We start from the raw sequence: 13,466 nt of genomic DNA, 5'->3' as shown, positions 1-13,466 counted from the left end.
GAGTGTAATTCATGCATATATACATGTATAATATCTTATGTGTTCCTTTAAGAAACTCTTACCATGTACACAGACTCCTTTGTTCGTAATTAAAGAAAACAGTGGTAACAATCAAAACGTCCCTTAGCGGGAGACTGGATAAATCAATTTTGGCATGTTTATGGATTGAAATATTTTATAAACCCTACATGAATGGACTAGATTTATCTTTCTATTGAATGTTCCTTCGTCCTGGTTTAATGTTTGCGGTAAATGTTAATATTGTTCACCAACCATTCTCCTTTCTTCTCCTGGGCACACAACGGGATTGCACTTTCCCACCCCCTTTGAAGTTAGGCAAGGCCCTGTGACTTGCCTTGGTCACTCGAACATGAGAGAGGTGATGTGTGTTACTTTGGGGGACAGGTCTTAAGAACCAGGACTCAGCTCTCTTTCTTCTTTTTGCTGCTGTAACTGAGGAAATTCATATGAATACAAAGCCTCTGTCACTCAGGCCCTTGGCTGATACAGTGAGCAGAACCATCATCACTGAATCCATAGGGTGCACAAAAAAATAAATACATAAATATATAAATAAACGTGCACTGTGGAAGGGAGAATGGAGGCTGTTACTGCAGCCTAGGCTCCTATCTACAGTATTATTTTATGTCTCAGTTCAATTTACCATGCACATTGTGCCACTTCCTTAAGTTCCACTTTCCAATCACCCAGTACTCCCCCTTTTCCATGAAATAGAGGTACCATGACTTAGCCTCCAAATAGAGTCCTTCCTTGTCTTTCCAAGTCCTGGGGAACTTCTTTCTGAGCCCCTTCCTTCTCTGCCAGGAAACTATCCTTAGAGGTTATTTCACTAGTGCGTTTGCTTGTTGCTTTGGAGTTAAGCTTGGTAGTCAAGGGATTCGTCACCAGAAATCCGTCCTCTCTCCCTTTCTCCTTCCCCTTCTCCCTTTTTTATCTGTGGATGGCTTCCTCATCTGCAGAGAGCAAAGCAGTTAGTGAAGCTGGAGAAGATGAGGGCTCAAGTCAGGCATGCCCAGCTTTGGAAAATAAATACATCGTGTAGAAGATACATGTAAGATTATGTCCTTCACATCATTATCAAGGTAGAAATGTTTTGGCATGGAGGTAGTACTGCTCACCCACTCTCTTCAGAGAGTATATAATATTATACTGAAAAGTACAGTATATATTTAATGAGAAATTGTCTTTTTTTCAACCTATTTTAAAATTATATAAAGTAAGTTGCAAATCTTGAAGGTAAGTAGCTGGGCCTAATTGTAGATTTGGGTTGAATAATAAATTAAATTAAAACCCCAACACTGGAAAATGCACAGAAAAGGTCCCAGGGACTTAAAAGGCCCTTACCTTTTATTATTCTCTTCTCCATGGTTAGAGAATCTACATCATTTTTAGATAGCTATCATTTTGTGGAAGCCCTTGGCTTTAAAAATGAACAGGTTGATACGGATTTGAAGTAGAGAAAGAGACTCAAAATCAAAACAGAACTGGTGTTTCAAAATATAGCAGTTCATGAACAAAGAGAAAAGCCTTCTGTGTTGAAATGCCTGGAATAGTAAACAAACAAACAAAAAAGGGAAACAAGTCATGGCTGAGAGCAGCAGTGTATTTTGAAAAGGGATTGGTACCATTTCCTAGATCATCTTCCTGCTTTGTGAATTCTAAAACACTGAATCTATGTGTGTATCATGTTTCTCTAAACAAATTTATGATACTTACTGAATGTAACAAGTACATACAGTTTAGAGAATAGTAATAAAACAAGCGCCTGTGTCCCCACCACCTGGCTTAAAAACAGAACAAAACCAGTACTTTTGAAGCCCTCCCAAGATTTCCTCTGGGAAACGAAACCAGTTCATATTTGGACCCATTGGTGGGAGTCCCTGCAAGACTTCAGCCTCCTCTTCCCAGACACATTATCCTGAACTTCATATAATCATTCCCTGGATTTCCTTTTTAGTTTTACATTTATGTATGTATCCCCTAAACAAAGCATATTTCTAGTTCTGCCTTTTTAAAAACTTTGTATAAATGAACTCATAATCTGTGTTTTTCTGTGCCTTGCTTTTTTCCCTCAACATTGTGTGTTTTTCTTGTTTTTTGGGTTTTTGGTTTTTTGGAAGTCAAGATTTTTTTTTATTGGGAAAACAACATTATGGTTTTCGATTCATCTGTTTGTACATAACTGTAGTTCATTAAGGTCAGTTAATGTGTAGTTTCCCATTGTAGTAATATTTTGAAATGTATTTATCCATTCTGTATTTTATGGGGTATCATGGTTCTTAATAGTAAGATACTTCAGGGTTAATTACTACATGTGGTTTGGTTTGTTCCAATCTTAGATTCAACTTTTTTTCTTGAAGCAATTTGGCATGGAAAATGTGTTCATGTCTTGAGATAATCAAGATGTTCTAATTTCCCCTTTATCATTGATGTGAGATAGTAATTCATTTTGTTCATAGCACACTATCAGGATATGTTTGGCTTCCCTTATCTTGATGCTGAATCTTGTGTTGGGCTCACAGTTCCCGTGGAGAATGTTGCAACAATTGCTGATTGTGCCAGTGTGATTGAAGGAGTCAGTCGGAGCCGAAATGCCTTGCTGAATGGCGACACCAAGAATTATGACTGGGATTCTGGCTATACGTGTCATCAGCTGGGAAGTGGTGCGATTGTGGTTCAGCTGGCACAGCCGTACATGATCGGGTCAATACGGTAAGAAGATTCCTTTCCATTCGTTACTTTTGAAATGGAAGACACACGTGCAAATTCTGTTTTGGAACTTCAGTGAAGATACATTTCTGTTCTTTGCTCTAAATATTGAAGGGGGAGGAACAAGGAGATACAGGGTGCCTGTTTGGATCTTCTGGTGGGAGGATACACCAAAATTAGACTTGCAGCGAGACTAGATTAGAGGCCTCTCCCTGGTTATGGCTCACCTCCTTCTTCAGTCTCAGTTTGTGTTGGCTAGGGACTTAGAGGATAATGTCAGGAGAGGTTATATAGAATCAAAACTAATTTTCAACTCCAATAAATTTACATCGGAACCAAATATGTGAATATGAGACCTGGTACTAACAAAAGAAATCTTCTTAATGAAAATCTGGGTTTTGGGTGGTGGTTTTCATTTCATTTTGTCTTGTTTTCAGAAAGGAATTTTAACCCAACGTTGCTTGATTTATGGGCTTATGTAATTTTAAAATGTGAGACTGGTGACATTCCCCAGAGGATATACTTGTAGTTCAAGAGAGCCATGTGGGTATTGAATAGGCTGCCCTTTTTTTGCCTTTTTTCTGAAGGTTCCAAGGAGGTCTCTGAAAGACTAATGTATATATATTTATGTTATATATTTATGTTTAACAGTAGATAAGGTATTTTACAATGATATCTGAGACTGCCAGGGGTGGGGATATCGGTGGGACATGACTGCCTTCCCCCCACCATCATGTTCCACTACATTTGCTCTGTTGTTCCCTGTTCTCATGTTAAAGTCATTGTGTATAGAGAGAAAAAGCACAAAAAATGAGGTAGTAGGATTTTAATAGGCAAAGGTTTATTGATGTTTAGGCTAATAATCACAGAGATTATTGCGGCCTGCCAATCCCCAGGGGCCACCCTGATGAGTGATGCTGGATTTCTGGGAGAATTCAGACTGTGGATTTCTTCATTTAAATTGTCAACCCCTTTTCATAAAGGGCCACATACGGGTTGAGTAACATAGGCAACCAATCACACAGATAGAGAAGCCTTGGCTTCATGCTGTGGACCAGACAAACCAGCTTGGTGCTTCAGGAGGGGGGAAGAGAAGCCACAGTCAGTCTGGGCAAGCTACCAGTGCAGATAAACCTCCGTCAGATATAAAACAAGACTCCATCCTTCCTTTTTTCTCAGCTGCATGCGTTAACTAGAGCAGTCCTAGGCCATCTATTTAAGCCGTTCTAGGATTTTTGCCATAGATGGTGTGAAATTTATCTAAATATTTCCCATTACAGTCTATCCCTCTTCACTTTACAAATCTGGGGAACCGTTGTCCTTCTCCAGTCACTGGCACTCCTTATAGTCTTCACAGTTTCTTGAAGATTACCAATCGTGTCTCTGAGATTACATCTGCAATTTCTTTCAGCAGGCGTGGGGTGTAACTCACTGGAGCCAGGAGACTTGGAATCATTTAAATTGACTAGATACTCTCTTTCTTTCACTGCACCTATTTGGGGCTTCAGTTTTCTCTTTATTATGTTTGTTCTGCCATTGCTAATTTGAAGACCAGTCTTTTCGTCAATGAAGACGGAAGCAAACTGACAGCTTAGTAGCTCTTCCCGCTCTCTTTTAATGTTCCCTGTATTCTGTCTGCTTACCTGGTACTCTACCCCCAACGCCAGCAGTGCTACGTGTGATTCTCACACCAACATGTCAGAAATGGAATCCCATTATCCCCCCTTCCTCTGCTCAAGCCACCTTAAGGTTTCCCCCGTTTCATTCAGTGGCACCACCCATCTATCCATAGACTGAGCCACAAACATGGCAATCTTCCCAAATGCCCCCCTCTCCCTCACCTCCCCTCCTCAGCCAGTTCCGTCAGTACTGGCTCTTACATGTCTCAGAAAGCCTTCTGCTCTTCCCCATCCCCACTGCCATTACCACAGTTGTACCTTTGTCGTTTCTCTTCTCCACCTGGTCGGCCAGACTTCCATCTGGCCCGTCCTTCCCCACCTGCGGCCATTTCCCCACCCCAGATCTGATGTGGTCACACCCCTTCAGGAGAAAGTTCGGACAAAGGCATTTAAGAACAATCTGACTTGCTTCTGTCTACACAGCCTTGTCACCTGCTTCTCTCTCCACCCCTACACGTGCCTGGCTTAGCCTGTCCAGCTGCTTGCAGTTTTGCACACGCCACCCCTCTCTCACCTCCTCTCTCACCTCCATGCCTTCAACTCTTGGAACCTACTGTTCTCATTGCTGGTGTCTCTCACGACCTTCCCATCACCTCTTTCCTACCTGATTCTTACTCCCCCTCCAGGACTCCGCTCCTCCGGGAGTGCTTCCCTCACCTCCCGTTATCTCCTGGGTGGATTCAGACCTCCGTCTTCGGCGATCCCCACACATTCTGTACGTAGTTCCTACTGGAGCATTTGTCGTACTTGTATTATAGTCGTTTACATGCTGTCTTCTCCCAGCCTCCCCTGCCATATAAAGCCTGTAGCAACTCAGAATAAGCGTCCCTTGACAGATCAAATGTGTAGATGAGGTAGTCTGTCAAGAGAGCAAGTACAGTAGGAGATCTAGAATTTTAGATTCAGCAGGAACACATGAGGTCACCACCAAGGTGACAACTCAGAGTGGGACAAACAGGCTCTTTGTGTGGCCAGGCCACCTTGACCTCTAGCTCAACCCAAACAATCATAGATATTCGATCTGACCCCAGGAAAAGGTGTCACTGGGGCTTAAAGCAAGAGAGAACAGTGAACACTTGGCTGTCTTTAAATATGGAATGAAAATGGCTCCCCCAAACTATTTTTTCTTTCCGGGACTCCGAGTGGCGGTAATGAGCATGAGCACAACCAAAGGCAGAATTGTATATCTGAGCCGTCAAACTTTCTTAAGCCCAGCTATTGTTTTTGCAGTGAGAAAATCCATGCAATTGAAGCCCTGTAAAACTGGCTGAACACTCAAAGAGACACGTCTCTGTGAAACTAACATTATGTTTTCAGGATCTACATTTGCCTCTTCTGTGACATTATTAAGAAGAAAGGGAGAGAGATTTCTTAACCACCAATGCCTGTGGACGATGCTGGATACCCTGGCAGGCCGTGGTTAGCAGCCGCTGATGTGCCCAGACAGACATTTATTGATAGGAAACTGGATCAGTGGCACCTCTTCATGAGGATGGGTAACTGACCAATGACAGGATGATTAGTCAGTGACATTTGACCCACAGCTTCTATTGCTTGTGATGACTGACTTGCTTTCCTGGTCACTGTATCTGAAAAAGCTCAATGGTTCTGAATTGACACCCAGAGGGAGAGTGCTACAGAGCTGAATGACTAACACTTTCCCCATCTAAGAAGCAGGAGATCTGGCGATCCTGGAAACTCTTCCTCTGTGGAAGCCAAATCACATGGTACACTGGCTTTATTTATTTATTTTTTTAAGATTTTCTTTATTTATTTGCGAGAGAGAGAATGAGAGACAGAGAGCATGAGAGGGAGGAGGGTCAGAGGGAGAAGCAGACTCCCTGCTGAGCAGGGAGCCTGATGTGGGGACTCGATCCCGGGACTCCAGGATCATGACCTGAGCCGAAGGCAGTCGCTTAACCAACTGAGCCACCCACGCGCCCCAGTACACTGGCTTTAAAAAATTCGGGTTTCTTCATAGATGGTGACTACGAAGACAAAGGACTCAGACAGGAATTGTCTTGATCACTGCAGTCTTTTTTCCTAAGGGAGGATATAATTGTTTTGTGGGTAAAGATGTCTTTTGTTTGTCTGTTTTCATCCACAGAAATCATTTCTTCCTTTCCTGAGCCTTTACCTGTAGCCAGGTAGGCAAGCAGAGCCTTCTTCCTTGACAGACAATGCTTGCGCCTAACCACAGTCCGCAGGTGCTTAATCCTGCAAGTGTGTCCGGTACCAGTCCCCTTGTGGTGTTCTGGAGAGGCTGACCTTGAAACATGACCCCTGACCATCCCTCCTCCTCCCCCCCATTTTCTTTCACTCAGTTAATAAACATTTCTTGAGCCTTCTACTGTGTGCCAGGCACCGTTCTAAGCACCAGGGATAGAGCATTGAATAAAGAATAAAGAAAACAAACATCGGAACTGTCATAGAGTTGACGTTCTCGTCAGGGGGAGATAAACAGTACACAACACTGTTTGTAACATGTCAGATTCTTTGAAGGGCTGCAGAACAAACTGGAAGTGGGGGTTGGGTGTAGAGACAGTGCTATTTTAGACACAGTGGTCAGGGAAGGCCTGTGCAGAGCCTGAAGGAGGGGAAGAGCAAGCCATCTGGGGATCTAGGGGATGAGCATCACAGGCAGAGTACCAAGACCCCAAGGGGGAGCATGTCTGGCAGCTGACAGGAGCAGCGAGGAGGCCAGTGTGGCTGGAGCTGGGTGAAGGGGGAGGAGAGCAAGAGGCAAGGTGAGGGAGGTGACTTAGAGAGTCGACAGCCCTGAGATTTGTTGCTATTTCTATATTCAGTCACCAACTTCCAGAACCATCCCACCCACCACCACACATCCATCCCAGCGTTTCATTAGCACCATGAGAGGAGAGTTTTCTTGGCTGAGGAGAAGAGGGGCCGGGCGGGGGAGGCCGCCATGCCTTCAGAAGCGCCTTCATTGCTCCTGAGCTGCCTTTATCCCAGCTCCTGGAAGAGAAACTGCGGAGGCATCCAGTTCTTGCAGCCTGGCAGGAAACTTGCTCCCCAGCTCTTTCTTTTCTTTCTCTCTCCCAAGAGCCAGAGCAGGCCGTGTAACTGGGAAATAAAGAAGCTTGGCTTTGTTGTTGCTAGGTTTACAGGCACAGCCAAAGTTATTCATTGTATATGAGAGAAAAAGAGAGAAATTGTCTGGAATATACCTTACAAGTGGGAAACTGAGTAGTAATTTTATCATTTTTGTGCCGCTTTAAAACATTAAAATTTAAATAACAGGAAATCTTCAGAGGCCTGACCACATAAAAAGACCAGGGTAAAGTCATAATAACTAACCAAATCTACCTAATGTCTTAGTTTATAGTCCCTCTGTCGCCTTAGTTTAAGACTTATTATCCTTCTACTTGCTAATCATGGTATCTTTATCAGTGTTTTCAGGCTGATATGAGAATCACACATGCTGTGTATTACGTACACCTCTCACCCAGTCCTTTTCAGCTAATCAGTGACAGCACTTTGTGGAAACCCTAATTATAAGATAGTCAATTGAATTAACAATTTTTACATTAGCCTGAAAATGACTGCTTTGTAATTGATATGCGCAATACTGTAAGTAAAACTCCCCTAATGCTTTAACTAACAAACTTAATTGCAAGTTAGTAGGCTGTCCAGAGATGAAACCGTGCACATAGATGCAACTAAATAAACCCATAGTCTCTCTGGGTGCTATGAGGATTAAAGAGTTAATGACACAAAAATAGTTAGAGTTCCTCAGTTGAAAAGTGTTATATGAACATAATATGTTAGGACAAAATGGGTCCAGCCCAAAGTATGTTCTTGGTGGGTATTCATAATCTCTTTAGTCTGTGGAGATGAGCCTTTTTTTATTTTTCAGTAGGAAGAAACCAGTTCCACTACTTATAAAAGTTAATCTGGCTCAGAATGTCCGAAGCATGAAATCAATTTATGTCTTGCGGTTATTAAACACAGAGAAAATGAAGCAATAGCAAGTTTATCTTTTAAAAAAAAATTAGGTATGCCACTGTGGTCCATATTCATCCCAGCGTATTTTTCTTTCTCTGGGAGCTGTCAAGCCCATGCCCAGTTCAGCTGCCCTTTCACTGTTGTGTGGCTATGACCAGCTCTAGATTATCTCTTCAGTTTGTAAATTGCGGAGACCCCTTTTTGACTGCTATTTTTCCTTCTTCCCACTGCTTACCGCCCTGCCAGGCCATTGTTCATCCGCTTTCCTCCCAAAGGTAGGCACAGAAAAGAAAAAGGAGAGGAATCACAAACCATTCAATTGTGTTTCCTATTTAATAGCTCCAAATGAAGGCTTGGTTGATCAGGGTGTGGAGAGGAACTGAAGCTAATGACGCAAAGGATGTTTTGTAATTGTTTGAGTATTTTCTACATCTGTGCTGCCCTCAGTCTTTCACAGGACCACAGATAATCTCCGGTTGAAGATAGTGATTTTGTAGTACTGAGATGGACGTGGGTCCTCCGGTGCTTTCCAGGTGCCTAGTACAGTACTCTGTGCTGTGAGTACTCAGTAAACACTCATTGACTGAACTGACAACATAGTATGTTAGTGCAACTAAAGGGAGTTCTATCTATCAACTAAATTGGACATCATATTTGCTCAGTGTGTCTGATCTAAGTGTATGTGAGGAAACTGCTAACGATTTGGCATCTCCAGCAAATGACTGAGATTAAGCTGTGGAGTTAGCACTCACGTTAGCACAGGGAAGGGCCGCCTGACTCCTGCACTTCACGCCGCTTCCATTTCATTCTGAGTGCTGCACAGGCAAGCAGTCCATCCATTTACATCAGGAGAGCCTTCTTTGCAACCTAGAGAGCAAGAAATTTCCTTTTTATAGTTTAAAGAATACAACAAACATCTAAATATATGACTCCTCTGGCTTGGATTAAGATTGCCTATAATTCTAGTCAAAATTGGAAAGATATTTTACAAAATTTGCTTCATATCAGTCATGCTGAGCATCATCCTTCACAGCCCCGAACCAAAGAATTCTTCCTCGTCTCACTGATCCATGATTTATTTACCAAGTGTTGTTTCTCTCTCAGCCTATCTGCCTTGCACTAAAGTCTTCTCTTATCACCCTCAGAGCTCAGAACTCTGGTTCCCAGAAAAACTGTTGAATAAAAAATTGTATCTGTGGTTCTCAGTAGACACTGGAGTCTGGGCTGGGTGAATACTTAGGGGACCAGAAATCCTGGAGCCTGGAAACAGATAGCAGAGTTTGGGGGCATGGTGAATATGTCTCAGCCAGTTTCATCCTAGAGGTATTTCAAGACCAGAAAGTATTGCTATGGCAACTAAGTTGCATGTTAAAAATACAGGAGGGGCACTAGAATTCAGATGTTCTTTGGAGAAGCAGGAAAGGTTAAATGCCAAAAGTGTGTGTGTGCGTGCGCGTGCGTGCACACGTGTGTGTGTGTGTGTGTGTGTGTGTATGTTTGATTCACCTCACATGTCAGCCATTTCTCTCTCTTGAGTGATTAGAGAACTTGATAACTAGTCATCATAAAACATAGCCGGATACATGAAAAGAAAATTTTTTCTAGTTTTCAAAGATTAACCCATCAAGAAGACATTTTTACACAGGATATCAGCCCTATTTGAATCAGCATTTCACACACAAACATATGTTTAGTAATTATCCAGAATTTTTACTTAAGACACTTGTAAGAAAAATCTTTAGAAACAACCACAAAACAAGTAATAAAATTGCAATAGATACCTATCTATCAATAATTACTTTGAAAGTAAATGGACTAAATGCTCCAATCAAAAGACATAAGTTGGCAAAATGGATTAAAAAAAACAAGACCCATTTATATGTTGCCTACAAGAGACTTTATTTATTTATTTATTTATTCATACAAGAGACTCATTTTAGACCTAAAGACACCTACAGATTGAAAGTAAGGCAATGGAGAAACATCTATCATGCAAATGGATGTCAAAAGAAAGCCAGAGTAGCAATTATATGAGACAAAATAGATTTTACAACAAAGACTCTAAAAAAAGACAAAGGACACTGTATAATAATAAAGGGAACAACCCAACAAGAAGATATAACAATTGTAAATATTTATGTACACACATAGGAGTACTCAGATACATAAAACAGTTAATAACAAACAGGAAGGAACTAATCAATAATAATATAATAATAGTAGGGGACTTTAACACCCCACTTACCTCGATGGACAGATCATCTAAACAGAATCAACAAGGAAACAATGGCTCTGAATGACACAGTGGAACAGATGGATTTAACAGATATATTCGGAACATTCCATCCTAAAACAGCAGAATACACATTCTTTTCAGGTGCACGTAGGACATTCTCCAGAATAGATCACATACTAGGTCACAAATCAAGTCTCAACAAATTCAAAATGATCAAAATCATACCATGATGGGGCGTCTGGGTGGCTTAGTCATTAAGCGTCTGCCCTCAGCTCAGGTCATGATCCTAGAGTCCTGGGATCAAGCCCTGCATCGGGCTCCCTGCTCAGCGGGAAGCCTGCTTCTCCCTCCCCCATTCCCCCTGCTTGTGTTCCTTCCCTTGCTGTCTCTCTCTCTGTCAAATAAATAAATAAAATCTTTAAAAAAAAATCATACTATGGGGGCACCTGGGTGGCTCAGTCGGCTAAGCGGCTGCCTTCGGCTCAGGTCATGATCCCAGGATCCTGGGATCGAGCCCCACATCGGGCTCCCCGCTCAGCGGGAAGCCTGCTTCTCCCTCTCCCCCTGCCTGCCACTCTGCCTACTTGTGCTGTCTCTTTATCTCTCTGTCAAATAAATAAATAAAATCTTTAAAAAAAAATCATACTATGCATCTTTTCTAACCAAAACACTTTGAAATTAGAAATCAACCACAAGAAAATATCTGGAAAGACCACAAATACATGGAGGTTAAATAACATGCTCCTAAACAATGAATGGGTCAACCAGGAAATAAAAGAAGAAATTTAAAAGAACATGGAAGCAAATGAAAATGAAAATACAACTGTCCAAACCCTTTGGGATGCAGCAAAAGCAGTCCTAAGAGGGAAGTTCATAGTGATACAGACCTACCTCAAGGAGCAAGAAAAATCTCAAATAAACACCTAACCTTACACCTAAAGGAGCTAGGAAAAGAACAACAAGCAAAGCTTAAAACCAGCAGAAGAAAGGAAATAATAAAGATTAGAGCAGAAATAAATGATATAGAAACTAAAAAAACAATAGAACAGATCAATGAAACCTGGAGCTGGTTCTTTGAAAATATGGATAAAATTGATAAACATCTAGGCAGAGGTATCAAGAAAAAAACAGAGGACTCAAATAAATAAAACCACAAATGAGAGAGGAAAAATAACAACACCACAGAAAGACAAACAATTAGAAGAGAATGTTATGAGAAATTATATGCCAACAAGTTGGACAACCTAGAAGAAGTGGATAAATTCCTAGAAATGTATAAACTGCCAAAACTGAAACAGGAAGAAATAGGAAATTTGAACAGACTGATAACCAGCAAGGAAACTGAATCAGTAATCAAAAAACTTCCAACAAACAGAAATCCAGGACTAGATGGCTTGACAGGTGAATTCTACCAAACATTTAAGGAAGAGTGAATACCCATTCTTCACAAACTATTCCAAAAAAGAAAATAAAGGAAAACTTCCAAATTCATTCTGTGAGACCAGCATTATCCTAATAGCAAAACTGGATAAAGACACAACAAAAAAAACAGTACAGGCCAGTATCTCTGATAAACATATATGCAAAAATCCTCAGTAAAATACTAGCAAACTAAACCCAACAATACGTTAAAAAAATCATTCACCACAATCAAGTGGGATTTATTCCTGGGTTGCAAGGGTGGTTCAATATTCACAAATCAATCAACATGATGCATCACATCAATAAGAGAAATGATAAAAACCATATGACCATTTCAATAGATGCATAAAAAGCATTTGACAAAGTACAACATCCGTTCATGATAAAATCCCTCAACAAAGCAGGTTTAGAGGGAACATATCTCAACATAATAAAGGCCATCTATGAAAAACCCACAGCTCACATCATCCTCAGTGGGGGGAAAACTGAGAGCTTTTCCTCAAAGGTCAGGAATAAGTCAAGGATGTCCACTCTCACCACTTTTATTCAACTTAGTACTGGAAGTCCTAGCCATAGTGGTCAGACAACAAAAAGAAATAAAAGGCATCCAAATCAGTAAGGAAGAAGTAAAAGTTCTGCAAATCATTATTTGCAGATGACATTATACTACATATAGAAAACCCAAAAGACTCCACCAAAAAACTACTAGAACTGATACACCAATTCAGTAAAATCTCAGGATACAAAATCAATGTACAGAAATCTGTTGCCTTTCTATACACCAGTAATGAAGCCTCAGAAAGAGAAATTAAGGAATCAGTCCCATTTACAGTTGCACCCAAAATAGTAAGACACCTAGGAATAAACCTAACCAAAGAGGTGAAGGACCTGTACTCTGAAAACTATAAAACTGTGATGAAAGAAATTCAAGATGACACAAAGAAATGGAAACACATTCCATGCTTTGGAAGAACAAATATTGTTAAAATGTCTATACTACCCAAAGCAATCTATACATTTAATGTAATCCCTAACAAAATACCAACAGCATTTTTCACAGAACTAGAATAAACAATCCTGAAATTTGTATGGAACCACAAAAGACCCTGAATAACCAAAGCAATCTTGAAAAAGAAAAGCAAAGCTGGAGGCATCACAATTCTGGACTTCAAGTTATATTACAAAGCTGGGGTCATCAAAGCAGTATGGTACTGGCACAAAAATAGACACATAGGTCAGGTAGAACAGATTAGAAAACCCAGAAATAAACCCACAACTATATGGCCAATTAATCTTCAACAAAGCAGGAAAGAATATCCAATGGGAAAAGGATAGTCTCTTCAACAAATGGTGTTGAGAAAAATGGACAGCTACATGCAAAAGAAAGAAATTGGATCACCTTCTTACATCATACACAAAATTCAAAATGGATC

At 40.9% G+C, this 13,466-nt stretch overlaps 1 protein-coding gene across 3 annotated transcripts in view; it reads left to right on the top strand.

Moving 5' to 3' along the window:
* BTBD9 (BTB domain containing 9) overlaps window positions 1-13,466 on the top strand; it is a 427,542-nt gene that overhangs the window by 307,839 nt on the left and 106,237 nt on the right. For all 3 annotated transcript variants that reach the window (XM_034991363.1, XM_034991361.1, XM_034991362.1), the window contains exon 8: window positions 2,544-2,733. In XM_034991363.1, coding sequence (XP_034847254.1) covers window positions 2,544-2,733 — 190 coding nt within the window. The remainder of the gene's footprint in view (window positions 1-2,543; window positions 2,734-13,466) is intronic.

Source organism: Mirounga leonina, unplaced genomic scaffold, assembly GCF_011800145.1.
Source record: "Mirounga leonina isolate KUSES-001 unplaced genomic scaffold, KU_Mleo_1.0 Mir_53, whole genome shotgun sequence".
NCBI lineage: Eukaryota > Metazoa > Chordata > Mammalia > Carnivora > Phocidae > Mirounga > Mirounga leonina.
Note: the sequence above shows the minus strand (reverse complement) of the source record. Positions and strands in the feature narration are given on the sequence as shown.